General features: G+C 32.1%; 2 protein-coding genes across 3 annotated transcripts in view; one reads left to right on the forward strand and one right to left on the reverse strand.

Moving 5' to 3' along the window:
- The first annotated feature begins 760 nt into the window (after nt 1-760).
- On the forward strand, nt 761-3,027 carry LOC120350390. The gene is made up of 4 exons (XM_039423542.1): nt 761-788; nt 1,153-1,218; nt 1,539-1,631; nt 2,040-3,027. Exon 4 carries the CDS (start codon nt 2,173-2,175, stop codon nt 2,668-2,670), a length of 498 nt encoding a protein of 165 aa, XP_039279476.1. The 5' UTR covers nt 761-788; nt 1,153-1,218; nt 1,539-1,631; nt 2,040-2,172; the 3' UTR covers nt 2,671-3,027.
- Nucleotides 3,028-15,505: 12,478 nt separating this feature from the next.
- The window catches only part of LOC111056538 (arf-GAP domain and FG repeat-containing protein 1), a 52,499-nt gene continuing 42,186 nt past the window's right edge, over nt 15,506-25,818 (reverse strand). For both annotated transcript variants that reach the window (XM_039423547.1, XM_039423548.1), the window contains 2 exons: nt 24,939-25,060; nt 15,506-22,216 (listed from right to left, as the gene is read on the reverse strand). In XM_039423547.1, coding sequence (XP_039279481.1) covers nt 22,166-22,216; nt 24,939-25,060 — 173 coding nt within the window. In that variant the 3' untranslated portion in view covers nt 15,506-22,165. The remainder of the gene's footprint in view (nt 22,217-24,938; nt 25,061-25,818) is intronic.

Raw genomic sequence — 25,818 nt, forward strand, 5'->3', positions numbered from 1 at the left:
TTCATTATTTCTTCAAGTTTTTCTTATTTTAGCTATTTAAACATGAATTTGCTATTTTGGAAAAGAAGCATCGAGAAACGAATTTGAAAATACAGTGACCTTTAGAATAACAACACAAATCTAAATCCCTTTGAATTTTGTTCAAATTCCTAATAGTTTTGCAATAAACTGAGTCGTTAAATTGCAAATTTGAACCAAAAATGAACCATTACATCGCCAACCTAGTTCGAGGGTTATTCTCCAGAGAGCTCTACTGTTGAAACGTAACCCCCACCACCTACTACTTACATACTAAGACTGCCCAGCAGTGTATCAATGAATGAATTGAATGAATGACCACAAGAAAGAGTGGGAATGGGAGGGGAATAGATGAGAAGTCTGTTACACTCTCTCTCTGTCTCTCAATTCCAGCTAGCTTTTGCCATATCCATGCCATGTGTGACTTATTAGTTCGTTGAAACGTGACAGTGACAGTTCATCCAGTCATTTGTGATAAGTTACTATGGGTTTTCATTTATAGAAACGTTTTGCCTTGTTATTCTAGACAATCCTTGTTAGTGAATAATACTTTTTCTATTCTATTCCTATTGACTTCGAATTACGTGAAATGTTATAAAAATGTTGAAGTGCATGCGACCAAATTATTTATCATAAAAAATGGACGAAACGCCGAAGCCTCATCAAAGTCGCCGACGCTTTAGACACAAAAGTGGACGCAGATTGAAACTTAGCGCGAAACCGCTTAAATGAAGAGGAACAGCGTTAATTCAATACTGGGCTTCCAAAAGGTAAGCTAATATTTGATACACATCCATAATTTCCTTCATCAAGAACCATAACAATCAATATATCTCCATTTGTAATTTGAGTAATAAAGCTTCAATTCTCAATCGAATATACAATTATACATGTCAACGTTTTTAGAAATATTGAACAGTTTCACGATTCTATGCTATGAAAGCTCAGGGAACTTGGAAAACACCCATTCAAAAAATGTCAATTGTCAATTACGAATAGTGTAATCGGCAGACCTATCTTACACTAATTTTACTGCATTTTCCATAATATATTTTCACTTTTTTTTGAATGGGAAATTCGTCATTGCCACCTATGAATAGTCCTATTGATCTTGTTTTTTTTTTGTAATTCCAGGGGCAGAGGCAGAAGTGAAGCTCAGACCGAAGAGTATAATGACTCCGAAAATTCTACGATAAATACGTAAGTTACCAAATTATTTTTCTGATGTAGATATTCTGTTTCACGTATTTGTTATCAATGTCCAACTATCATAGATTGAAGAAAGCTCGGGTGTATTCAGGATTTACAAATAATATTAAATGTTTTAAAAATAGATTCTTTTTTGCAAATCATAACTGTTATGTTCAATGGACTTTGGTGGTACAGTTTTCTTAGATCCACTATTATTGAATAATTATATGTTTTCATTTCCATTCCGGAACACAGTACTTTCAAGTATGGAATACTGTAATAAGCATTTATGACCGTGAATAACAGTGTCTTTATCTTCTTATTTCCAGGGCCTCTGACGCAGATTTCGTCGCTGAAGAAAGCAATGTCTGTGACACTTGTCCAGAAAACAAAGACGTTTACGACACTCATACAGAAATAATGTAAGTAGAAATCACTGTATTTTTTATTTGAGATTTGTTAGAAAAATATAATTTCTATTTTCCAGTAAAACTGTAAAAGTTTCAGGGATTTCTTTCTAAATATTTTTGAAATGAAAAATAAGAAGATTTCCTTTAATAAAAAAAATCAAGTTCGCAAAAACACGCATAAGAGAAAGTGATAGGTCATCAGAAATAAATCATTGGATAGGTCATCATTGGAAAATAAATCCTCACAATGATAAATTGATAGAAAGCAACTACTTCCAATCTGGTGTGCCATAAACGTTATTTTTTATTGAATGAAGGGTGAATTCCTGCAATAGATATTCCATTCTAGAGCTTGTTAGACGACCTATATGTTTTATTCACCAATAATTTATTGACAATTTGTTTTTTCTTGTTTTTCAGTGCAGAAGAAAGAAAAAGAACAGAAAGCAGCATCACCAAATTAGAAGGTAGACGAATAGTGGACATCAATTCGTTTATTGTGCAAATTCAACAAATCGATGACCACTTACCATTTCATTGCGGTTTTAAAGATATGGTAGTAGTGAAAGAACGAAGAATAGGATTAAATTCGTGTATAACATTGAAGTGTAAAATGTGCAATGAAAAGAAATCACTGTGGACAAATTTTTCAAACGAAAACACCATGGATGTGAATACATCAGCAGTTTCCGGTACAATCAGCACAGGAGGAGGACATGCACAGCTGGAAGAGGTTATGTCATCCCTAGACATTCCCTGCATGACCTACCACACCTTTAGGAAGTATCATGACCGAGTAGCTGAAGCCTGGAAGGAAACCGCCGCAAAATCAATGGAGATGGCAGCAGAAGAAGAAAAGCGGGAAGCGATCAAAAGGGGAGACGTTGATAGTGATGGAGTACCTTTATTGACTGTTGTTGCGGATGGCTGTTGGGCGAAGCGCTCCTATCGTACCAACTATAATTCCCTCTCTGGTGTGGTAAGTCTACTTATTATTTATTATTATTTATCCAGCAATTGCAATAAAACAAATAAATTACAGATATCCTAAATGAGAACATTCAATTTTACAAAACAAGTTAAATATTGCAAAGTACACAGTTCAATTCAATAAAGCATTCATAGACGAAATATTCAATAATACTCAATTACATAGCGACTTCATAGAGAAATTGTGATAATACATTTACAGTCTTTATTTATCTTATTAGAATAAAAACGTAGAAAGTTTCGTGAGGCCTGCATTCCATCAAACATCAATTAGCAGGTTATTACCTATTCATGCATGAATAACAATGGCATTGGTAACGGTTTCGAGATTCCATTGAAGGGTTGATGACCTTTGTAGGGTCAATGTTATTTGGTGCAATAGTTGTCATGAAAGCTAATCGTATTTCGGTACATTTTTCGTTTTCCATAGTCTCTAGATTGATATCAGAAGTTTTATACTATGTGTTACTGATAAAAAAAAATGCGACTGGGAAATTCAAAGCTGAATCTCCTGCCTGCAGTACAAAAATTTCAAATTCAAAGTAACTTTCTTCAAAACTCAAAGCTCAGACGTTTTAGACTCATAGTTTGGCTGTAAGTACAGACTACTGCCCGTTTTGTAAAGCGAATAATAAATGACTAATATCATTAGTCGCTTTGAAATTATTGATAGTTTTAATTTGAAATTTGTAAATTATGATCCCACTCCAGAACACAATTTTCAAGAATCAAGAAGTTACTAAAATAGGTTGAGAATTTTCATTATTCTATCACAAGCATAATATTTGATAATTTATTACAGGCTGCTATTGTTGGATACCACACCAAGAAAGTATTATACGTTGGAGTGAAGAACAAATACTGTACGCTTTGTGTACGGGCTAAACGATCGGGTAAGCAGGCAAAAGAGCATGTATGTTTCAAGAATTGGGGAACACATCAAAGTTCTACAAGTATGGAGGCTGCACTTATTGCTGAGGGATTTTCATTGAGTGAAGAAATGTATGGGGTACGATACAATCGGCTTATTAAAATCCTAACAAATCCTAATAAAATCCTAACAAAATTGAAAGGATCGAAATGTTGAAAGAGGACATTTTGAATGGACCGAATCACGTTTTTGGGGACCATGGAAACTGCAAAAATTATTTTTGCAGTGGTACAGACCTACGCAACTTACCAAATTTAGTGCCTAGTCTAGAAGCAGTTGGGCTTTTTCAGCGAGTCAAAAATGCTGCTCGTTTTTTGAGTCTACATGCCTCTAGTTTACTTGAAGATGTCGACAGCAACTACGTGGAGCACTACAACCACGCAGTTGCTAAATTTGTCGGTGGAAAGAGAATAAATTTCACATCTCGCGGAAGCTACCAGGCAAGGTGTGAGGGAGCTGTTGTTCAGCACAATACGGGAATGGCCCTGTACAACTTGCATAAAACTATGTGCAATTCTTCAAGTCCTGGAAGATTCTATAAGTCAGTCCAGGTTAAACGTAGAAAAAAGATAGAACAGGACAGAAGAAGGAGAAATATATCATCAAGAAAATCACTTTTCTCTACAGCCATCCAAAAAACAACAGTTGACCATGATTACGGACCGAATGCTCAACGCCCTGACATCAGTGAAAAAGAACTTGTCATTGAGAAAAATAGGTTTTTAGCCTCACTGGTGTTATCAGAAGAGAGCCGTCACCAGTTGGAAAGGAGGACTGTCCTGCAGCATCACTCCGCTGAATGGCTTGAAGAGAGACGGAAAAGGATTACTGCATCAAATTTTGGACGAATAAGCAAGAGAAGGCCAAATACAGGATGTGAAAATGTAGTTCGCGAACTATTGTATGGGGGCGGTAAAAATTGTTCAGCAATGGAGTATGGGAGGATGAACGAGGAGGCTGCTCTAAAAAAAGTTAGTGAGATAGCTGGACAAAAAATTTTGAAATGTGGGCTATTCATTGATGCCGATTTTCCATTTCTGGCAGCATCGCCGGATGGATTATTAGAAGATGGGCATGGTATTGTGGAGGTCAAATGCCCTCAGACAATAAAGGACCTACTCCCAAGGGAAGCAGCAAAGTTGAAAATATTGAAATTTTGCAAAATTGAAGATACAAATATCGAATTGAACACAAACCATAACTACTACTATCAAATACAGGGACAACTCCACATTACGAAACGTCAGTACTGCTTATTTTGTATATGGTCGCCAAAGGGGACAGAAGTTGTTACTGTATACAAAGATGAGCAGTTCTGGAGTTCGAAGATTCTTGAACAAGTGAAAAAATTTTATATGGACTGTGTATTGCCGGAGCTTGTTGATCCTCGACACACGCGTTCAATGCCAATTCGAAATCCAGATTGGATTATTGAGGCGCAAGAAGCACGTAAGAAGAAATAATGATGACACAAACATAACTGGAAAATAAAAACAAATATTGTCACATACCACTTATTTATTATTAAAACTTACATTAAAGTATTATTAAAGTAATACTTTATTAAAGTAAACTTACATTAAGTAATGTACCTAGGTTTCATAATGGCCTAGGCTTACATTACTTTAATGTAAGTTTTAATAATAAATAAGTGGTATGTGACAATATTTGTTTTTATTTTCCATTATGGAGAAATACCACAACATCTCCTCAAACACAATCAATTATACAAACATAACTATTCTTCCTTTTCTCCTTTTATAGTAGTAGTTATGGTTTGTGTTCAATTCTATATTTGTGTCTTCAATTTTGCAAAATTTCAATATTTTCATTTTTAACAAAGTCATTTTTCATTGTTCATTGCACCGGTAAGGGCATTTGTGCAGAGAGAAAAAGAGAAAGAAACGAGTGAGAGCGAGGAGGAGAATGAGAAGATTTAGAACGGAAAGAGTGAGGAGAAGTGGATGGAAAAGAGGGAGAAGAAGAATAAGGGGAAAAGAAGGAGGAGAAGGTGAAGGAGGAATGAGAAAAAGATTAAAAAGAAGGAGGAGAAGGTGAAGAAGGAGGAATAGGAGAAGAAAGAGGAGAAGGTGAAGAAGGAGAACAAGAAGAAGGAGAACAAGAAGAAGTAAGGCTTATTATTTCTCAAAATTCACGTAATATTGTTTGAAGACCATCAACATATTTTATCGTCTTATCTGTCTCAACTTCCGCTGAAATATATATTTAAAATACATAGAAATATATTTTCAATTACTTCTTTTATATTATTTTTTTATTATTAATAATACTTTTTTAGATTAATTTTTCCATTTTAAAACAAGTAATGAGTTTGTACTTCTCGCACACATTTTGTGTTTGAGAACACTCACGGAGAAAAGTTTTCTTCTGATATTGATAAATTTGAAGTTGTAGGGTATAATAGTAGCTTCAGTTTCTAGTGTAATAGTAGTTCTAGTAACAGTATAGTGTATTTCATTTTATTTGTATATTTATTTATTATTGATTTATTGTTAATGCAAGTTTGATTTATTGTAAACTGTAGCCTATGTATATTGCTATAATGCTAAAAATTCGATTTAGATTTGACTTGAATTGTACAATTGATTGTAGATTACAAAACTAATATTTTTTTCAATGTATTATTTTACGGAAATAAATTTTATTTGAATTTGAATTTGTTTTTATTCAATTCAGAACCTTATTTTTAAATTTACAAATGCCTGTTATGAAAGATTTTTCGTTACTCGCTCATTTACAAGGCCAAGAGTCATCAATATAAATAATTATTTTTGTATAACAGATTTATACATACTATATAACAGTTATAGGCCTACTGATATAATAGAGAATCTAGCAATGATTTTGTTCAAATTGGTGTGAAATAGGTTGGAATGTTGCATTTCAAGATACGAGCAACACTCATGAGAATAGCTTTGTTCCTTTTCTAGCATTCAATAACGTAGTAGCCAAATATACTTTGTCGTGTCTTGGTTGGAACGTGACTCATTGTTCCAGAACCAGAAATCATGAATGGAGACAGAGGTTTTTGTCATTTCTTTCTCCCTCCTTTTTGTTGCTCACTTGTAGCAATGGTCAATTGGTGGGGGAGACACTTCTAGACTTCCAATATGTCTTTACTCCTCCAAACGAACTCTCTCCAGCGCTGAATCTGTCATAGTGGGAAGTGGCGGAACTAAAATACGAAATTTCAGAGGTCTACAGTAGAATCTTAAATTGTTGATAAAACTTGACTTTTCTAAAATCTATCCATTGTAGTGTAAATAATTGTTTGCTTGCGGTATATTTTTTCATCATGTATTACATATTTTAATTATGTCTATTTTTTTCAGGTATCATATTAGGTAATTAGGTTTTTCAGAGCAAATTATGTCCCATTTTCTCATCTTTCATTGCATATCGTGCCATAAGCCATATGTAATTAGGTTATAGTTTTCTTCTGGCTTTTAACCCATTTTGCATTTTATTTTTTTTTGCTGTCCAATACTTTGGATTTTTGGTAGACAAGTAGGTGTGATTCTTTTAGAGGTGTGGGCGTGAACCACATATGGCTGGACTCGATTATCTGACCTACTTGTTTGCGATATAAAAACTTTAAGACTGCAACATCAAATGTTTGTAAAAACTTTTGCATACTTTTGTTTTTGTGGTCCGATACTAGAGTCTGCTATCACATGCCTTACAGACATCTAGGAACTCTCCACCCAGTCACAATAGTCAACATTTTTTTTCCTTCACCAGTTGTTTTTGTGGGAGTGATAGCTCACAATTATAACAAATTAGAGTCATACTTGGAATTTACAAAATTCCATAGTAGTATATTTATTAAATATACTTCCTTATGAAAGTTCAGTACTGACATGTAGAATAGGCTCTAATTAATCTTTCTCTTCTTTGTATAATTTAGGAAATTTATTTACCCAATTTTCTTTTTTCTATTGTTTGTATTTTTTAGGGAACTTATTTACCCATTATCCATCTTGATCATCTTTGTATTGTAATCTTGAAATGTTTGTATTTATTATACAGTCTTTAAATTATGAAATTATTTAAAAATAAATGGTTCAATTTAGAACATGCTGAAATCTATTCTTATGTATAAATTCTTTTATTATAATAAATAAACTTTAAAATTTGAAAGTATTAATGAATTGTGTAGCCATATATATGAGATGTATTAATGAAAGTTAACTTGAATAATGTTTTCATTGAATAAAAACGTCTTGTTATATTATTAATTGAAATGAATTAAAGGTTAAAATTTCTCTAAAGTTTTTGTAATTGATGTCTTTTTCTAAATTTAAAACTGTTTATTATATAAATTTTGATATGATTGATTATCGTTTGAAATGGATGCTGGAGTGTATGTAGAATTTTTAGTGGGGTTTGTTGATTAGAATTTTGCTGGTATGTGATTGTTTTTTGAGATGGAAACCCATTATTGCCTAAAGAAGGAATAACAGAGGTTATGACTTAGAGAGGCAGTAATGAGATAATATTTTTTGTGTTGATTAATAATGTTGATTGCCATAGATGCAGATTACTTATGAATATTGATTGCCTTTGAAGCAAAATATTATTGATGTTTTGAATGATTTCTTGTTTAATGATTGATAGTAAAGTTTTGTCATGAAATGTAGTTTGTGTTTAGAACATTGAAAAGTCGAAATAAACTATAGTATCCAACAAACGATGATTAATAATATGAATAATTTGCTTTTTATAAAATATTTGAACAATGAATAAATGGAAATGAAATTATTTTTTTCTAGTGAAATTTTGTAATTGATGTCTCCAAATTTCACAATTTATGTATTGCTGACTGTATAATAAGATGTTAACAAATTTCAATTTTATATTGATTATATACTTAAAAATAATTTTCATGTGTATTAGATTGTATTGATAGCCTAATCAAAATTTTCCTTTTAGTTTATAAGCATTTTAAGATAACAGGTACAGCATGGACATTAACCTTGAAATAATTATCACGTGAATCTCGAAATCAGCAACAAGTGAACGCCATGAAGAGTGTTAAGAACATTTGGGTGATTTTCGAACTAGTGTGACTCATCAATTGAATATCTACATCAATATCTACGCTGATGCCTACAACAATGTCAACGCCAATATCTACACTAATATCTACACCAATATCTACGCTGATGCCTACAACAATGTCAACGCCAATATCTACACTAATATCTACACCAATAACTACGCCAATATCTGCTCTGATGTCAATATCTACACCAATAACTACACCAATAACTACACCAATATCTACGCTGATGCCTACACCAATATCAATGCCAATAACTATGCCAATATCTACACTGATGTCAATATCTACGCCGATGCCAATGCCTGCGCCAATGCTCATGCCAATGCCAATATCAACGCTGATGCCAATGCCGACACCAAAGCCTACGCCAATGACAATGCCAACGCTTATTGCTGACCTTGTATCTCAAACTTCAACACTACTACATTACCTGGAGGTAATTGCCATCCATGTTCACGTTCGCAACTTTGAATTCAGAATAACAGTCACAGTATCATGAAAGAATTGATTCAAAAATCCTCTCCTAAATTATTCCTGTATGCAGAACTCTAAACCTTGAACACTGAAAATATCAAAAAACCAAACCTTACCTAAATTAATCCTCACCTAAATTAATCCTCACCTAAATTAATCCTGTATGCAGCGTCTATCTCTTTTCCAAAAAACGAATTACATTGTCATTTCAAGCCTGAAATGTACATTGTATAATTACAAAATTTATGTGACTCTGTATCGAGTTTGGTATGCAGCCATCTACTACAAGCATGAGGCAATGCTAACTGAGATGTCACCTGTATCGAGTTTGGTATGCAGCCGTCTACTACAAGCATGAGGCAATGCTAACTGAGATGTCACCTGTATCGAGTTTGGTATGCAGCCGTCTACTACAAACATGAGGCAATGCTAACTGAGATGTCACCTGTATCGAGTTTGATATGCATCAGTCGACTACAAGTATCAGCCCAACACTACGTGCATCCAGATCAGCCCAACACTATGAGTATTCGGATCAGCCCAACACTAATGTCATCACACTGGAGTCACACTTAACTGGAAATCATACTGAGTGCCTTAATGGACTGTTTTCCAAAATTTGCATCGATAAAATCAACCGCGTCAATAGTGAAAGAAATGAACATTTTTTGATTTATTGAAATTTTATGTGAAAATTGAATGTAACAATTCATCAATTCATTTAAAAAAAACAAATAATAATAATAATTTTTTTATTCAACATACTAAATTTTTTTTATGCAATAAAAATTGAATTTTTCTATCTATTAAATTTATGTGCAATTTCAAAAAACTATTCTTTATATATTAAACTTTCTGTTGAGATATTTTCCTTTAAATTATGAAGCTAAATCAAAAGTAATTTTGATATTCTATACTTTGAAATATTGTTTGGAAACATTTAACAAATGCTATTGATGAATTTTTATAATAATTTTCAATATTATAGGACAACATGTAATGTTTTTATAGAAAAATTGTTACTGTTCTCGAATTTACAATTCAAAAATTTCCATTTGGGTCAATGTAATTTTTTTTCTTTAAATTTTCAAACAGTAAAATTTTTTATGTCAAGAGGGGGGTATTTGTAATATTACATTTTTTCTCGATTGGAATCGAATCTTCAATTCGAGATCTATAAAACTTTATAGTAAATATCAGAGTCATTGATATACGGACAACTTTTTGACTGAGAATTTATCGTAAATGATTGTGTTGCATGTTCAATGGTATCACTGAAAAAACAAACTCTGTAAACAGAGTTAACAGAATTAACAGATAATATAGAGGATATATAAAATTTAAAATAACAGTTTCAAAATAAAGTTTTATTGAGAACAAATATAAAATGTGAATTCTAAACTTGTAATTTATAATTTTTTTTGGTGACATGTCCATGACATCAACACTGTTTGAAGTTGGTTTGCTCTGTACCTTTGTGCCTGCCAGGCTTCCCTCTCTCTAAAAAATAATGGCTGGCAGCGTGTGTTCTGATTTTGTGCTCTCTGAATATTTTTCTGTTTAAGTGGATTATTAATGTTTTAAATTGAGTTTTGAACAGTTTTATGGTGTTCTAAGTTTGTGTATTTTGATTTGTGTGTATACAAGCCTATAGCCATTGTTTTCAACTATATAAATTGGATAAGTATTTAGCTTGTAGTGACTTTAGATGATTAAGCGTGTAAGATATTGTTCTTTGTGTATTTGTGTAGTATATTGCCAAAATTCTTCTGAAGATTATAAGTTCATTTGCTCTGAAAACTGGATTTCTCATTCATAGGCGATAGATCCATTCATAGTTTACCAAGAATCTATTACGTTGGAGCCAATAACCTTCCTTAGGTTAATAGGTGAAAATTTGCTATCCAACCGATTTAGGAGAAATTGGTAGCACGGCAATAAATTTGATAAGTCCAGTATTAAATTAATTGTTGTTGATTTCCATTGTATCGCTTTGTATCAATGTTACTTGCACTGTTTGCAATTCATCACTATTCTCTCAAGAATTAGTTTTTTTATGAATTTCATTATCTGAAAATTGAAATTCAAATGCTATTTGGATGACGTTCACATTCCACTGGTTTTTTTACAATAATTGTTACGTTGAAGAGTGAGGTAATTCAATCCATTTGGAAGAAAAAGGAAATCACAGTGCGATTTGAACAGTGGATAGTAACTTTGAAATTCAGTTGCTCAATTCATTTCGGCTTGATACTACCATTTGTAATTATGGTTGATCAGAAATAGATTTAATTTGAATGCTTCAAATAGAACATGATCTATTCTTTTGTTGCCCTAATCAAAATCAATTTCAATCAATATTAATCGACATAAAGAAAAGCTTCTGCCAACCTTGTGTAATGAATGACAAGATGCGAGTGGAGGTGAAAAATCGATATATTAACAAAAATAATAGAAGATGATGAATCATCTTTCAATTAATCTTATACGGTAGGGTACTTTGTGGTTAAATGTGAAACACTTTCATGATTTTCTTACCTTTTATGCATGCTTACTCTTCCTTAATTTGTATGTTTGCATGGCTTTCATCTTTAGAATCTACTGAATTTTCATATTGGACTGTATAAATAATGTAGATTCAACTAGTAAGAACGGAAGATAAGCTACTTTACAGAGAGAATCATAGAAAGTTTCAACTCAACAAGCCCAATGTATAAATTTTTTATGCCTTAGCCGTCATAGATATTTTGCTCAACTGAAGGTATATTATCAACCTGGTTAGGAGAATATTAACTGTAGAAAAAAACAGCAAACACTGCACGCTATGATTTTTCAGGGAATTGCCACTGTTAACACTATTGTAATCTATGATTTATCTCAGTTTTTGACATTCATAACTTATGATAAATTTTAGCATGAAATTATGATCATACACAAATATTTTAAATATGTATTATAAAATAGTATGAATATTTTATCGGTTGCAAACAATATCTTTGTCTGTCATAGAATGCATGTTTTAGCACATATATATAACAACAAAATGATTTTAGAGAATTTAGAAAATTAAAATGTGAAAAATTAGTTCCATCACATGTCAAAACAATAGACAAAATTGATTGTTTCGAGCGCCATACTGTTATATTATCTTTGGAAAAGGAACAACAACCTGTTTTCCTATTAATATTACGCTGTAGGCCTACGTGAATCCATAGGACTTCATAGGTTTCTCATACCTTTTTACTTTTTTTCTCTACCTGGAAAACAGTCTCTGGTTGTCAAAGTGATGAACATTTTAAAAGCTTCAAAATGGCATCTAGTTGAAGGCTGTAGGTCCACCTGCTATGGCTGGAGTGTCATTGGAAAAGAGAAAAAAACTACTGTTTGCAGCACAAAACACTCTTTTTTTGCCATATGCCTAACCTGAACAATTATAAAACCATGTACCTCATGACCCCTTGAAGGTACAGATCTGAAAATGGTATCAATCTCTTCGTAATAATGTGTGGACATAAATTATCCATGATGGCAATCTCAAAAATGTTTGTCATAATAAAAAAATCTAAGATGGCGGCCAAACATCTGATTTCAAGAGTTTGAAGTTATATTCACCATAGTAAAAGTTGGTGGAATTGGATAAATCTTTCGGATATTGTAGTATGATTATTTTGGAGCTTCCAGATGGCTGAATTGATCCAATATCCTCGACATCATTAGAATTACAGACGATTTCTTGAAAATCGACATATTTTTGCCGCCATCTTGTTTTTTCATGATAACAAACATTTTTGAGATTGCCATCATGGATAATCTCTTTCTACACATCATTATAAAGAGATTGATACTATTCCCAAGCCTGTACCTTTAAGGAGTCATGAGTTACACGGTTGTTTAATTGTTGGGATTGACATTTGGTGAAAAAAGTGTGTTTTCCGCTGCAAACAGTACTTTTTACTCTTTTTCCGATGACGCTCCAGCCGTAAAATGTGGACTTACAGCCTCCAACCAGATGTCATTTTGAAGCTTTGGAAATATTCTACAACACTGTGCCAATCATACTAGTGTTTGTCTACTGCGAATACATATACAGAGTGGAAAGTGAAATATTGTTCCCGAAAAATGTATGTTTAAAGTTTTTGAAGTTGAATAAATAATTGTAAGAGTGGTCGAAATAAGATGATTCTTGTTACCTCATGCCAGAGAAAACTCCTATAATTGCTATTATGCTCCTATATTGCTATTAACTCCTATAAATGCTATTATTAATTCTGTGCTCATGCGTATGGAAAAATGCACCAGAAATCATTCAGGATTTTCTTTGGAGGGCGCTGGAGAACTCATTTTTTGACGTACAGCACAGAAGATACATCGTTCCAAAGTTGAAAATCGCTCTAAATTTCATAGATTTGAAATATCTCTGTATCTCTTGCACAAAAAAGTTATAATGGAATGAAATTTGAACAAATTAAGAAAAACAGTTTTTTGGGCTTTTGAAGGTTATAACTGAAAAAATATGCGTTTTAGAGAAAATTTTCATGAAACAAAAATTGTAGAGGAAGATTTTTTAAATATTTTTGTCTAAAAAAACGGTTGAATATCTTTAAAGGTTATTAAAAAACAAGCGATATAGCAAAACCCTGAAAATTTTGGCGGCCATCTTGTTTCCGAGGTGTTTGCCTGTGATTTCGACTTATCATCATCACGATCCTTATTATGCTAGACCTAACTAAGAAATTGAGACATCTTCCTCGGCTGTTACTCAAAAATGACCACGGAGTGCCAAATTCATAATATTTGCGCCCGGACTAATTGCTATCCTTGTCTATCATTCAACAAAGCGGAAAACACTGGTTCTTTCTCGCTTTGCTCTGTTGCCAGATCGTCTTTCACAATGTAGAAGTAATAATTAATTAACAAAATATTTAATCTTAGTTATGAAGATTCATTATAAATTATTGAAAATATAATTAAATTTATTGATATATACATATAAATGAATGTCTGTGTGTTTGTTTATATGTTTGCTATAGACTTGAAAACTACTTGACAGAACGGCATGAAACTTTGGGAATGTGTTGTGTGAATATTGAGGATGGTTTCTGACCATTTTACAGACCTTTTTTTTGAAATTATCGGCCGAGCGGCTACCGAAGAACGGAAAAGATGATCATGATTCAAGATCATATATTGTGATAATAAACACGCTGTAATAAACACGTCACTCTGTGATGAATTGTGTACTGGTATTAAAACGGTAGTTTGGAGTTGAAGTGTAGTTGATTGGTACCAGCTTGTAGATAATGTTTCCTTAGAAGACCTATACAAAAAATTATCACTCCCCTATCATTGAGAAACTGGAAAATGTTGGAAAAAAACTATTCACCTCATGAAAGAGAGTTGTTCATATTACATTCATTAATTACTGAAGAATGGCAGATTAATTTACATTTTTTTTGAATTTAGCTTTGGTCATATTCATCCTTAAATGGAAGATGGGAAGAGTATGGAATTCTGTGTGATTGACAATCAACAACTATGAAAACATTAATTTATCTTTGAAACACTAATAAAGGCCCGCCGCAAAGTAGACTCACGCTAATCCACGAAAAGCAACCCACGCCGTGCGATGTTTCGTAAACCATTTTGCTAGCCTTCTCTAGACATGTGTAATACATACAATATTGTTTTTATTAATTTTTTTTTAATTAGCCCATGTGAGTGAAGTGTTTTTACATGCAATGAATAATCCACTTGTCAGCAGATTGATTATGGATAATTCTATAGCACTGGTTTACAAAACATCCCACGGCGTGGGTTGCTTTTCGTGGATTAGCGTGGGTCTACTTTGCGGCGGGCCTTGACCTATCTATTTTTTTTAATTCAACACTTTACTGATAGATATTACTACCAATTATTGATTGAGAAGAATATGTTTTCGGAATAATAAATGCTGCATGACTAAGCACATAGGAAGTCCGTATTGAGATGTAAATTAAATAATATTGATTGTCAGATAAATTTCATGATTCACCAAATAAAGTCAAGTGTGACATGAGATACATTGACTTTTGGCGGTACGAAGTTCGCCGGGTAAGCTAGTTGCTAAATAAAATATAATTGATTATTATAAACGAGAATAAACAGTTAATATCACATAAATATACCCGTATCAGCTGTAGTATATAGAAGGCATATACTCACTAGAAGTTATTCATACTCGCTAGACCGTGCTGAGTGGGAACAGTCGAATCAGAACTCATGTAAATCATATTTTCACTGTAGCGGTCACTTTCACTGTCACTGTCACTGTCACTGGTGTGTAAGAATCCAGTTCAACTCTGTCAAAATTTTTTTGGGAATTCTACAATGAAGGAATAATGGAAATGAATCATGCAGTATAACAGGTTTACAAAATAAAAAAATTTATTGCACAAAAATATTACAAAATATATTATACAAAATTATATGATCAGTATATTGATGTATAAATGAAATGAAATAATAGCGGTACATATTATTTAGCAAGCCACTATGAATAACACAATCCAGATATGCAGTGTATAAGACGTGGAAATGGTAGTACGGTATAGTATACATTTTTCCCAAAATCATTAATTGGATTTAATTCAACCTCAGCCACCTATAATAATTATAATTACGATATAGATAGCTTAATTCAACTCATTTGCCGGTATTCAAAGAACTATCATGTCCAAATGAGAATACAAAAAAAGTTGGTTTAACAAGTAGGCTATAAATCAGTCTAAATCGTATGCCTATGTACTTTGTACATTGACAGCAGACATCAGGATTGGAGTTTGAAGAAACAACACTGAAGTTAAGAAAAGTTTCCAGAAGATAAATTTAATAAAAACTGCCAGTTCGTTGGGCCATTTCATTGTCAAAAATTGCCATTCCTCTGAATGAATTTGATATAACTTACAAATCTGAGGAACATAAATTTTGTTGAATTGTGATTAATTATTGCAACAGCAACATTCTAATTTTATGTTATTAGAGTATTCATAGCAATACAATTATTTCATATTATGATAATCTATTCAGCTATGTGATAAAAAATTATAAGTGTGAGATGAGATAATAGTAATTACACGTCTGAATAATAAATTTATCCACGTGATATATATATTTTTTATATTTAATCCGATAACATGATAATCATAAATATTATTTGAGAAAATATAATGGTATTAGCTAATAGATAGACCGAGTATACCAAACCTCCAAAATATTTGTTTATGATTACGGTTCTTGATAAATAAATAAATACTAAATATTTATACAAAAATAGAGCTCCACTGTTTTAAATTGTCTCAAATTTTATTTTATAAAGTTTCCTATTGTCTTTGGCTTGAATAAAACTGGAGCTTGATAATTAAAATAGATATGAGAATATACAAGGTAGAATAAAACTAAAACATATTGAAAAGTACTCTTTAAAAAGCTAAAAGATTTGAATTTTGATGATATCATAATAAAATAATAATACATGTAATAAATAATATCGGTAAGCTTAAGATACTTTGGTTAATTTGGAACAAATTTTCGATGAATAAGATTGATTTATTAAAACTATAAAATAAAACCTAATAAAAAATTAGTCATGGAGAACAAAAATGAGGAAAGTACTAATAGATATCCTCACAATATGGAGAGAATGGGATAGATCAATAAGTCAATACTTTCTTCTAAAAACATGTGAGTGAGTGTGAAAGAGAAAGGGAATCGATTAAAATCCATCCAAAATAATAGATTCAAAAACACGAGAATCTCACAATAAAAAAATAGCGGAAACCTATTCAAATATATTTACAATTAAATTTATACACGTTGAGGTTCACGTTTGAGGTAAAGTTCTTATATAGGAGGTGCGTGAAACCACATAAAAAATATTTATGAAGATATATAAAATTTCTGATAAGATATTTTTTTGTGTTGAGAGACCAATTTGAGATTTGACAGAACTCATAGAATGCATCCCATTCTTAAAACAATAATACTATTGCTGTAGTTTGTGTTCATCTTAAAAATTCTGCCTACGTTTCAAAGATACTGGAAATATCCACATAAAACAAATCGTTTTACTATCACTTTTAATGTGCCAACATTAATTACTTAAATGAAGAACGATTTATTGTTATATATCGTTTCTATCTATCTAGAAGAAAAGAATTGAGATTGTGCAAGCAACCCACACTTGAATGGGCTTTAGATCTACAAAAACACGTTTTACGCCATTCATGGACAGATGCAAGTGGACACACGTTAAGGTTAAGGTGTAGCACAGCTCAGCCCAGCTAAACTGTCCGCTCTATTCTACAATATTATTGCAACACTACATCCAATCAATTCCTGAACCAAGTCTGACTTGATTGAGAGGCACAGCAGTGATCAAACAAAAATTAATACGTATACAAAATATACGTAAAATTAAAATATTTCTTTGTATTTGATTAACGAGAGTCAGACGACACAAGTTCATCGAAAAATTAAAAAGCTCTTAGATATTTCAAACATTTACTGTCTTCAATTGAAAATTTCAAAATATAATATGAATACAACAACTGAACTTCATCATTGATATTTATTACTATATTAGTGAATCCAATTTTTAAAATCTAAATATTTCAAGAGAGCATAATATAGATTAGTTAATAGAGAATAAATTAATGAATAACATCACTAGAATTCACCTATTGTTGGTTACAAGATTAATAACAAAAATTCATGTCATAAAAGACGACACCCAAAGTATTTGAGAGCTTTACAGAAACTGGATAGGCATTGTTACGCATTATTTGATCTATCAATAATTATCTCCTGATATGCAATATTAAGGCTGTGCAAAGGCTAAAAATAAACTTTCTACTCGTGATATTTTTCAAAGTTTTTCGATTTGTATATCATCAAGCTATGAAAATGAAAAAGTTTTCCCAGGCAAACATTTTTTTTCGATCATTACTTTTTGAGATATGAGCGCCTGAAGTTTGAATTTTTGAGACAGAACAATTTAAATTCGGTAGCATATAAATCCATGAGATTTAGAGGATGGATTCTTCATTGTATTGTTGATCTAGTAAAACAAGAATTTTCTGAAAATATCACTTTTTGAAAAGTTATTCAATTTACTAGAAATAACTCAACTAAAAGTTATTTTCAGTAAATTGAATAACTATCTTAAAAATTTATATTTTCAAAAATTATTTATTTTACTAGATCAACAATACCATGAAGAATCTATCCTCTCAATCTCATGGATTTATCTATTACCGAATTTGAAATGTTCTGTCCCAAAAATTCAAACTTCAGGCGCTCATATCTCAAACAGTAATGATCAGAAAAAAAATGTTTTCCTGAGAAAACTTTTTCATTTTGATAGCTTGATGATATACAAATCGAAAAACTTTGAAAAATATCATGAGTAGAAAGTTTATTTTTAGCCTTTACCCAGCCTTAATAGATTATTACCATGCTTGATATGAATTTGCGCTTAAAAAAGTATTAACAAGAAGGAAAAAAATTATTGAAGAATTATAGACATTTCTTCCAACATGAATATACACATAATATAGAACCTCTTAAAATAATATTAACATTATACTATTAACAATATTGTTCATTTTTACAGACCGTCTAACAAATTAAATACTACATTATTTTCAAAATAGATATAACTGATTCATTCGTAAGAATATAATGAAATTAAAACATTAACAAACAAAGACTTGATCAGGGCATTATCATTATTAAAAATCGATACTTCATAAGCATAATTTCATTTAGGCCAATATCTATATATTATTCTATATGATGAATCGAACTTGAATTTTTGCAGGAGCCTCAAGTTGAATAACAATTTTTACTGGGAAAATATATTAACAATTTTATTTTGAAAAAGATCCTGTATTATTATATCCTTACTTAGAAAGATAATACTGAATCTAATGATTTTTACTAGGAAAACGATAATAGGTATCAATTAAATTTTCAAAATATCAAAAGAAAAAGTATAAACATTTGTTGAGAAAGTACTACACTACCGGTAAACCGGGGTGACTTTGTCCCAATTTTGGAGAGTTGAGATTTTAAACCGCTTGCAATCAATACTTGAGTTGCAACAAATCTCTTGTAATATTTTTTATTGTATTCTGCAATGTTTGAAGAGTATTTTTCATAATAAAAAATAGTAATTTTCTCTACTTCAACAAACATTTTTTTTTTGAAATTAAGAGACAATGTCAACCAGGGGTTGGGGTGACTTTGTCTCACTTTGAAAAATATATGGAAAAAATTCATTTTCAAGAGTTAGACAAAGTGAAACGAACAGTTAACCTTTAAAATGAATAATGACATTGAAAACAAATGAAATCTACTTAAAAAATTCAGAGATTATTTTTTGAGAAATATTTCAGTTTCTGCTGCCTAAAGATCTATTTCAGCGTCGAAGCATGTTGCTCCAGCTGCAGAATCAGCTAAAAATGAATATAAACATAGTATTAATCTCAATCAAGGTGATTGTTTTGTTTTATTAGGTAGAATACATTATATTTATCAGATTTTTTAATTGTATTTGCATCATATCCTGCATATCAAAATTTTTATACTGGGACAAAGTCACCACAAGTTTTACCTAAAAGTGACCTCGTTGTATTTAATTATTAACAGAACCCTAACCAGTTCAACTATGGATATTATAGATATACCAATTGGAATATAATTAAAAGACCAAAATAATATGGACTCACCGATATCATAAGTCTTTTAGAAATAAGTTTTTCAATAGGAAGTTTTCCGACAATGAAATCACAAGATGAAGCAAGCAGTTAGGGTTTATGTCGATAATTCAACTAATATATCGAGATTCGACAAGATATCGATTGTAGAACCTCGATAATGATTAGGGCTATGGCTATCAATGTTGAACATCGATTTCGGATAACATAAATCGGAGATAAACTGATTTGAATATTTTTCCGCGAGGTGGGACAAAGTCACCCCAGGGTAGACAGTCACCCCGGTCGACGGTACACTAAAAAAGTTGAAAATATTGTGATATTATACTGTACAAGCAGGTCTGTTATTAGACATCACTACACTGACTATTGCTGTCACACACAGACTCACATTTTGTACCCTGACGACGTAATAGATAATTTAGTAGATGTGTCACTGATACTGGCATATAATATATTTTTTGGTCACTTTTGTATTGTCAGTATCAGCTTAAGTATAAGAGGAGTTTGATGGAAAAAGGGCACTAAGAACTTCAGTCCCTTTTTCCGGCAAAGTGCTTAATGGATTCGCCGCCATTTTCTCTATATGTCTACAAATTTTCATACCACTATGTTTTTTCTGAACGATGCGATGACGATTTTAAGAAGGCAGTATCAAGCGTTTGAGCGTGAATAGGTTCATCTTTGACAGCGATTTCTCAAAACATGGTTTTTGCACATGGGCCCTTTTTCCATCAAACTCCTCTTATACTAACAATACAAAACTGACCCAAAAAATTACCCCAATTTACCAAACTCATAATAAATCATCAAATAATAGCGCCGAAGAGTAAAATAATGTATATCAAAAACCCATAAAAAATATCGGACCGATGATATTTAAACTTTGGGGGTTTAGAAGCGTGATTGAAGAGAAAAGATATGAAGTAATGGTAGAGTTATGAAGGGAGACAGTTGGAACTGTCAAAATAGCTTGTTGAATTCTTTAAACTATGAGAAGAAAGTGGTTTACTGCTGCTAGAAGGTTTGATTCTCCTAGCAGATGGAGACGAAATCAAACAAAAATATTAGTTGGAGAAACCCGGATTCTACTTGAAACAATACTAGTCAGGACAACCTAGGAAGTAGCATAGTTGCTTCCAATATTCTTCTCAAACGGTTCATTCATTCAGGTTTCAAAGTTTTTGATGAGAAAATTCGTTCAGTGTTAAAATGTTGTGTATTGACGATTCACAGCTATTCCCAGCCAATCGGCATCTTCATCCCAAACTTCTTCAAATATATTCATCACACCATTTGAAACCAGTTCAGATCTAGATTTACAAAGCAGAATGAAGAAAATTATCCCTCCTCTTCACAACATTTTTCTTCAAAATCATTACAATATTTAAAACTACTTCAAAACAGTTTCACACAGTTGACTGTGAATTCATCAATTCACAGGTTCACAGTTAGCAAAGTCACACTGTTCTTAACTGGTTTTGTAACGATTTTGAATTAAATGTTATGTTGAGTAGGCGTATAATTTGAATTTTGCTATGTAAATCTGGTTTGAATTTTGTAATGAATATATGTTTGAAGTTTTGGATGAAGAAGCCGATTTACAATTTTGATGACGATTACCAGCTAATTTTAAATATGAAAATCGTAAATCGGACTATTCATCCCAAACTTCAAACATATTCATCACAAAAATCAAAACTTATTCAAACCAGCTCAAAACATGAAAACGCCAAAAATCGTCCTTTTCAACAGAACATTCTTTCACAAAATTTAAAACCAGCTTGACACAGCAAACTGATATTTTATGAGTTACCGTTTCTTCACAATACTAGTCAAGGTCGATTCATCAACTATTCAAGGTTCCTTTATTCCAGGATGTACCCATTAATCTATTTATTGAAAGTTATTCATGTTATTATTCTAAGTTGCATATAGTTCACTTCCACTACATGTGTTTCTTTCATCTAACTAGTAGTCTATGAGGTGATCATCAATAATAATTAGCACAAGATTAACATCAATAAAACTTGAATGTATCGAGAATAAAATTTTATACTATAGTTTATACTCTAAATTCTGTATAATAAGTATTATTATTATTATCACGTGTGTGAAAGCTAAAATTCGTTCACAGAGGTCTCGATTTGAAAATATTATTCAGAACCTCTATTTTCAGTACTTATTTCATTGGATGTGGAATAACTTGTGGTTCATTAACTTATGATAGATGAATGATCGATTTCAAATATTTACCGAAACTTGCACTAGAAAACGGTAACAAGCAATTTTCACCTATTTAGTGTCAGATCTAGAGAAAAGGATTGCTTGAACGATGACCATCGGATGTTGAACTGCCAACCTGCAAACAATTCAATGTAAAATAGTTAGCATTGGCTCTAGGCCTACTTGAAATAACTTCAATCAAACCACTCATCCATTATTATAATTCTTCAATGAGATGAAAAATCAGCGACTTTGATTAATAATGTCAAACTCCTCCCAGTACTCTCCTACTAAGATTCTTCTATTTAGTACAGTAGATGGTTACAATATATTATACATATTGAAATCTGTCTAACTTAACTAACATCATTACACTCATTAGCGTAATAGCCCAGTCAACGAGGTGTTATAGAGGGAAAAGTTTCGAAGACAATTTTTGACCCCGCAGTTCTGTTTGGGGTAGTGAGGAGGTAAACATATCAAAAGTCCCCACCCCTACCCCATGTGCTAAGGGGGCGGGGGTGGTTCAAAGGTACAATTTTTTGGTTTCTCGCATATAACTCGAAAACTATGCATTTTACAGACATGACTATTCTATAAGAAATTAAAGCTTACATAATTTCCTATAATATTGATCAAAAACTTTTCCTATATCTCTTTTACTTTACGAGATATCCGCTCAAAAAGCTGTGACATTTTTGAAAAACACATTTTCCCTCAATTTTTTGCTATTTTTGCTCTTATACCTTTTTGGATATCGATGGGAAAAATGCATGCTGATCATGAGCTTATAGAGCATCAAATTCTCTTCAATTTGATTTATAATTTCACAAGTTTACGCATCCCTACGACTGTTGCAGCAGCTTCAGTGCTGAGTGTGAGATCTTCAATTATGCAAAAATAGACCAATTGACAAAGGAATTTGGAGAGAATGTTTTGAACACAATTTTTGACTTTGCAGCCTTGTTTGTACCAGTTAGGGGGTGAACATATCAAAAGTCCCCATCCCTATCCCTTGTGCTAAAGGGATGAGGGTGGTTTAAAAGTTGAATTTTTCAATGTTTCGCTTACACGCTCATATATTGAGGAAAATGCGTTAAACCGACACCACTAACTATTCAGAAATGAAGCTTGATAGATTCTCTACAATATTTGTTCTGTTGTGATTTGTGATATCTCCAACAGTTTTCGAGAAATAAGCTCTTAAAAGTGTAAAATTGTTAAAATAACAGCTTTTAATCCTATTTTTTGATGTTTCATGACCTACAACTCTCCAACAATACATCATAAAAATGAATGCTCACTGTAGATTTGTAGAGCTCTTTTTTCTCTTTAATTTGATGTATCATTTCACTACTTAATGTTTTCCTTCTATTGTTATAGCAGATTCAAAGTGGGGGGTGAAATTTTTATTTTGTAACAATTGATCACTTGACAATGAAATTTGAGCCTGGAACATCTGGTACACAATTTTTGACTTTCTAGCTTGATGAAGACTAGTTGGGACTAAACATAGCCAAAATACGCATTTCTAGCCCGTCTATTGAAGGCGTGGAACTGCTAAGTTGACACTTGTTGCAGAGTTGAAAAATGTTCACCTCCTCACTACCCTAAACAGAACTGCGGGGTCAAAAATTGTCTTCCCAACTTTTCCCTCTATACCCTTTTTTGAGCATTCATTGCCTGCACTATAATACTTTTAAACTTAGTTTATTCAATAGCTTGAAATCTTGTAGTTCAAATCAAAAGTACATGTACCAATCCAAAATAGTATTGCTATGTAATGTACATGTAAATTTAGTAATATGCTTTGAAGTATTGTTGTTTGAACTATATTGTTATATTGCTGTGTTATTCAAGTATTTTTGTTTAAATTGTAATTATTATATTGATGTGCTAATTCATTTTTTCATGTTATCAATTGCAGTAATATTCTATTATTCTTGATTGTTTGATAATCCACATATAGTGGATACATTAATAAGAGATATATAAAGAGTGAAATCGTTCTCTCTCATTAACTGACATTTTTTTGTATTTAATTTCTAGAGGATGTTAATGTTTGAATTATATAATAATTATATTGTTCATGTATCTCTATTCAACTGTAACTCTGTATTTGTATTTCTATGGCTAATCCGTGAAAAATTAAAATGATTAAGTCCTGGACTTATAAGCCCTTCACTCAGAAAGCGAAATTATAAACTCCAGGTCTAACATGATCTCTAAACTCCAGAGTCTGTTTAAGCCCTCAACTACGTTAACGCTCTGACTCGGAAAGCCAATTTTCTGACTCCAGAGATTAAAGCCAGTTAAAGTCTAGAACTTAGCTAAATCCCGAGCTCGGAAACCGGCCCTAAGATACCATTACCAAAGGTCAAACGCGTCTTTTTTCTTATTTTAGTATGTAAACCATTCATTTTTAACATATCCACATTAACGGTGCCGGCTGGAATATAAGTAGTAAGGCCTTTTGGTTCTAAAATATATAGAAAGCTAGATGGGACCTTCCTGTAAGCGACTCCCCACTAACAAAAAGCCATACAAATATTTTTATACAACATTATTTTAGTCTACCGTTATTTATAGTCAAGACGATAGGTATCGACGAATTTCTACATATCAGTCAGTGACCGGTACAGTGAAAATGTTATTTTCATTAGTTCTAATGGGATTATCCCCTCTCAGCCTGGCCGAGCGAGTATGAACAGTCGCAGAACAGTACAACTTATAATAATTCTGCCCAAGTCATCTATAATTTTTCTGTATTGTAAGCTATTGTATATAAGTGTATAAGCCAGTATAAATCGTAATCTACATAAATGAAGTACTCAATCAAGTCAGTTAAGATTACTTACTGAAAAAGGATTGCTGAAGGTTTCATTATTCCAGGCTGTTCTTGATTGCATAAAGTTCAATGACTGACTTGTAGGAAATCCATTAGTATGTTGACCATTGGGGACTCCGCTCCAAACATTCTCTAGAGAAGCAAAGAAAACATCTCATTGTACATCATTTCTACAAATATGGCTGAATACAAAACATAATTTATTGAGCTGAGTGACACTGAAAACGCAAGTATTTGAAAATGTCAAGTGATCAAATTCTAAATTGAACTTTGTTTCAGCGGGAATATTCTGTTTGACATCAGAAACTTTAGTGCAATTTTTTTATTGGGCATCAATAGTTTATTATATTCCAGTCAACAAAAGAAAATGTTATAAACACAATTTTAAACTCTGCAGCTCTGTTTAGGATAGTTAGGAGTTAACATATTCGACACTTATTCCTACACCTTGTGCTAAGAGGGTGGGGATGGTTAAAGGTGCCATTTTTTGTTATTGAGGTAAAATTATTCTGATAATTATCAACAAAAAACGACAGTAAATGTTGAAAAAAAATACCGGGGTGACTTGTATCACAGCTATTTACTAAAGATGGATGTGTTGAATTATAGTATGTAGTAGAATGATTTGAGATGAGAAATCGTGACACTGGCCCAGTCGCAGTCAATAAAGACATTGATGCGCGACAAATTAGGGGAAAGCTGAATTTTTGCAGGGTGTAAGTATACATAGTACATAGCCTGGAACCGAAGAGTCTTCTTAGCACACAGCTCGTAGCTTACAATCACCTCAATAACATTCACTAATCACTTGAAACTGTAAAATAATGATTACCGTAACTTTAAAAATTATACTCTAATTTAGAATGAATATCGGGGCACAGAGCTTCGCT

This window comes from Nilaparvata lugens, chromosome 3, assembly GCF_014356525.2.
Source record: "Nilaparvata lugens isolate BPH chromosome 3, ASM1435652v1, whole genome shotgun sequence".
NCBI lineage: Eukaryota > Metazoa > Arthropoda > Insecta > Hemiptera > Delphacidae > Nilaparvata > Nilaparvata lugens.

What these genes read in the sequence shown, in the direction of transcription:
- LOC120350390 (XM_039423542.1), top strand. Translation starts at nt 2,173, where the DNA reads ATGGTAGTAGTGAAAGAACGAAGAATAGGATTAAATTCGTGTATAACA.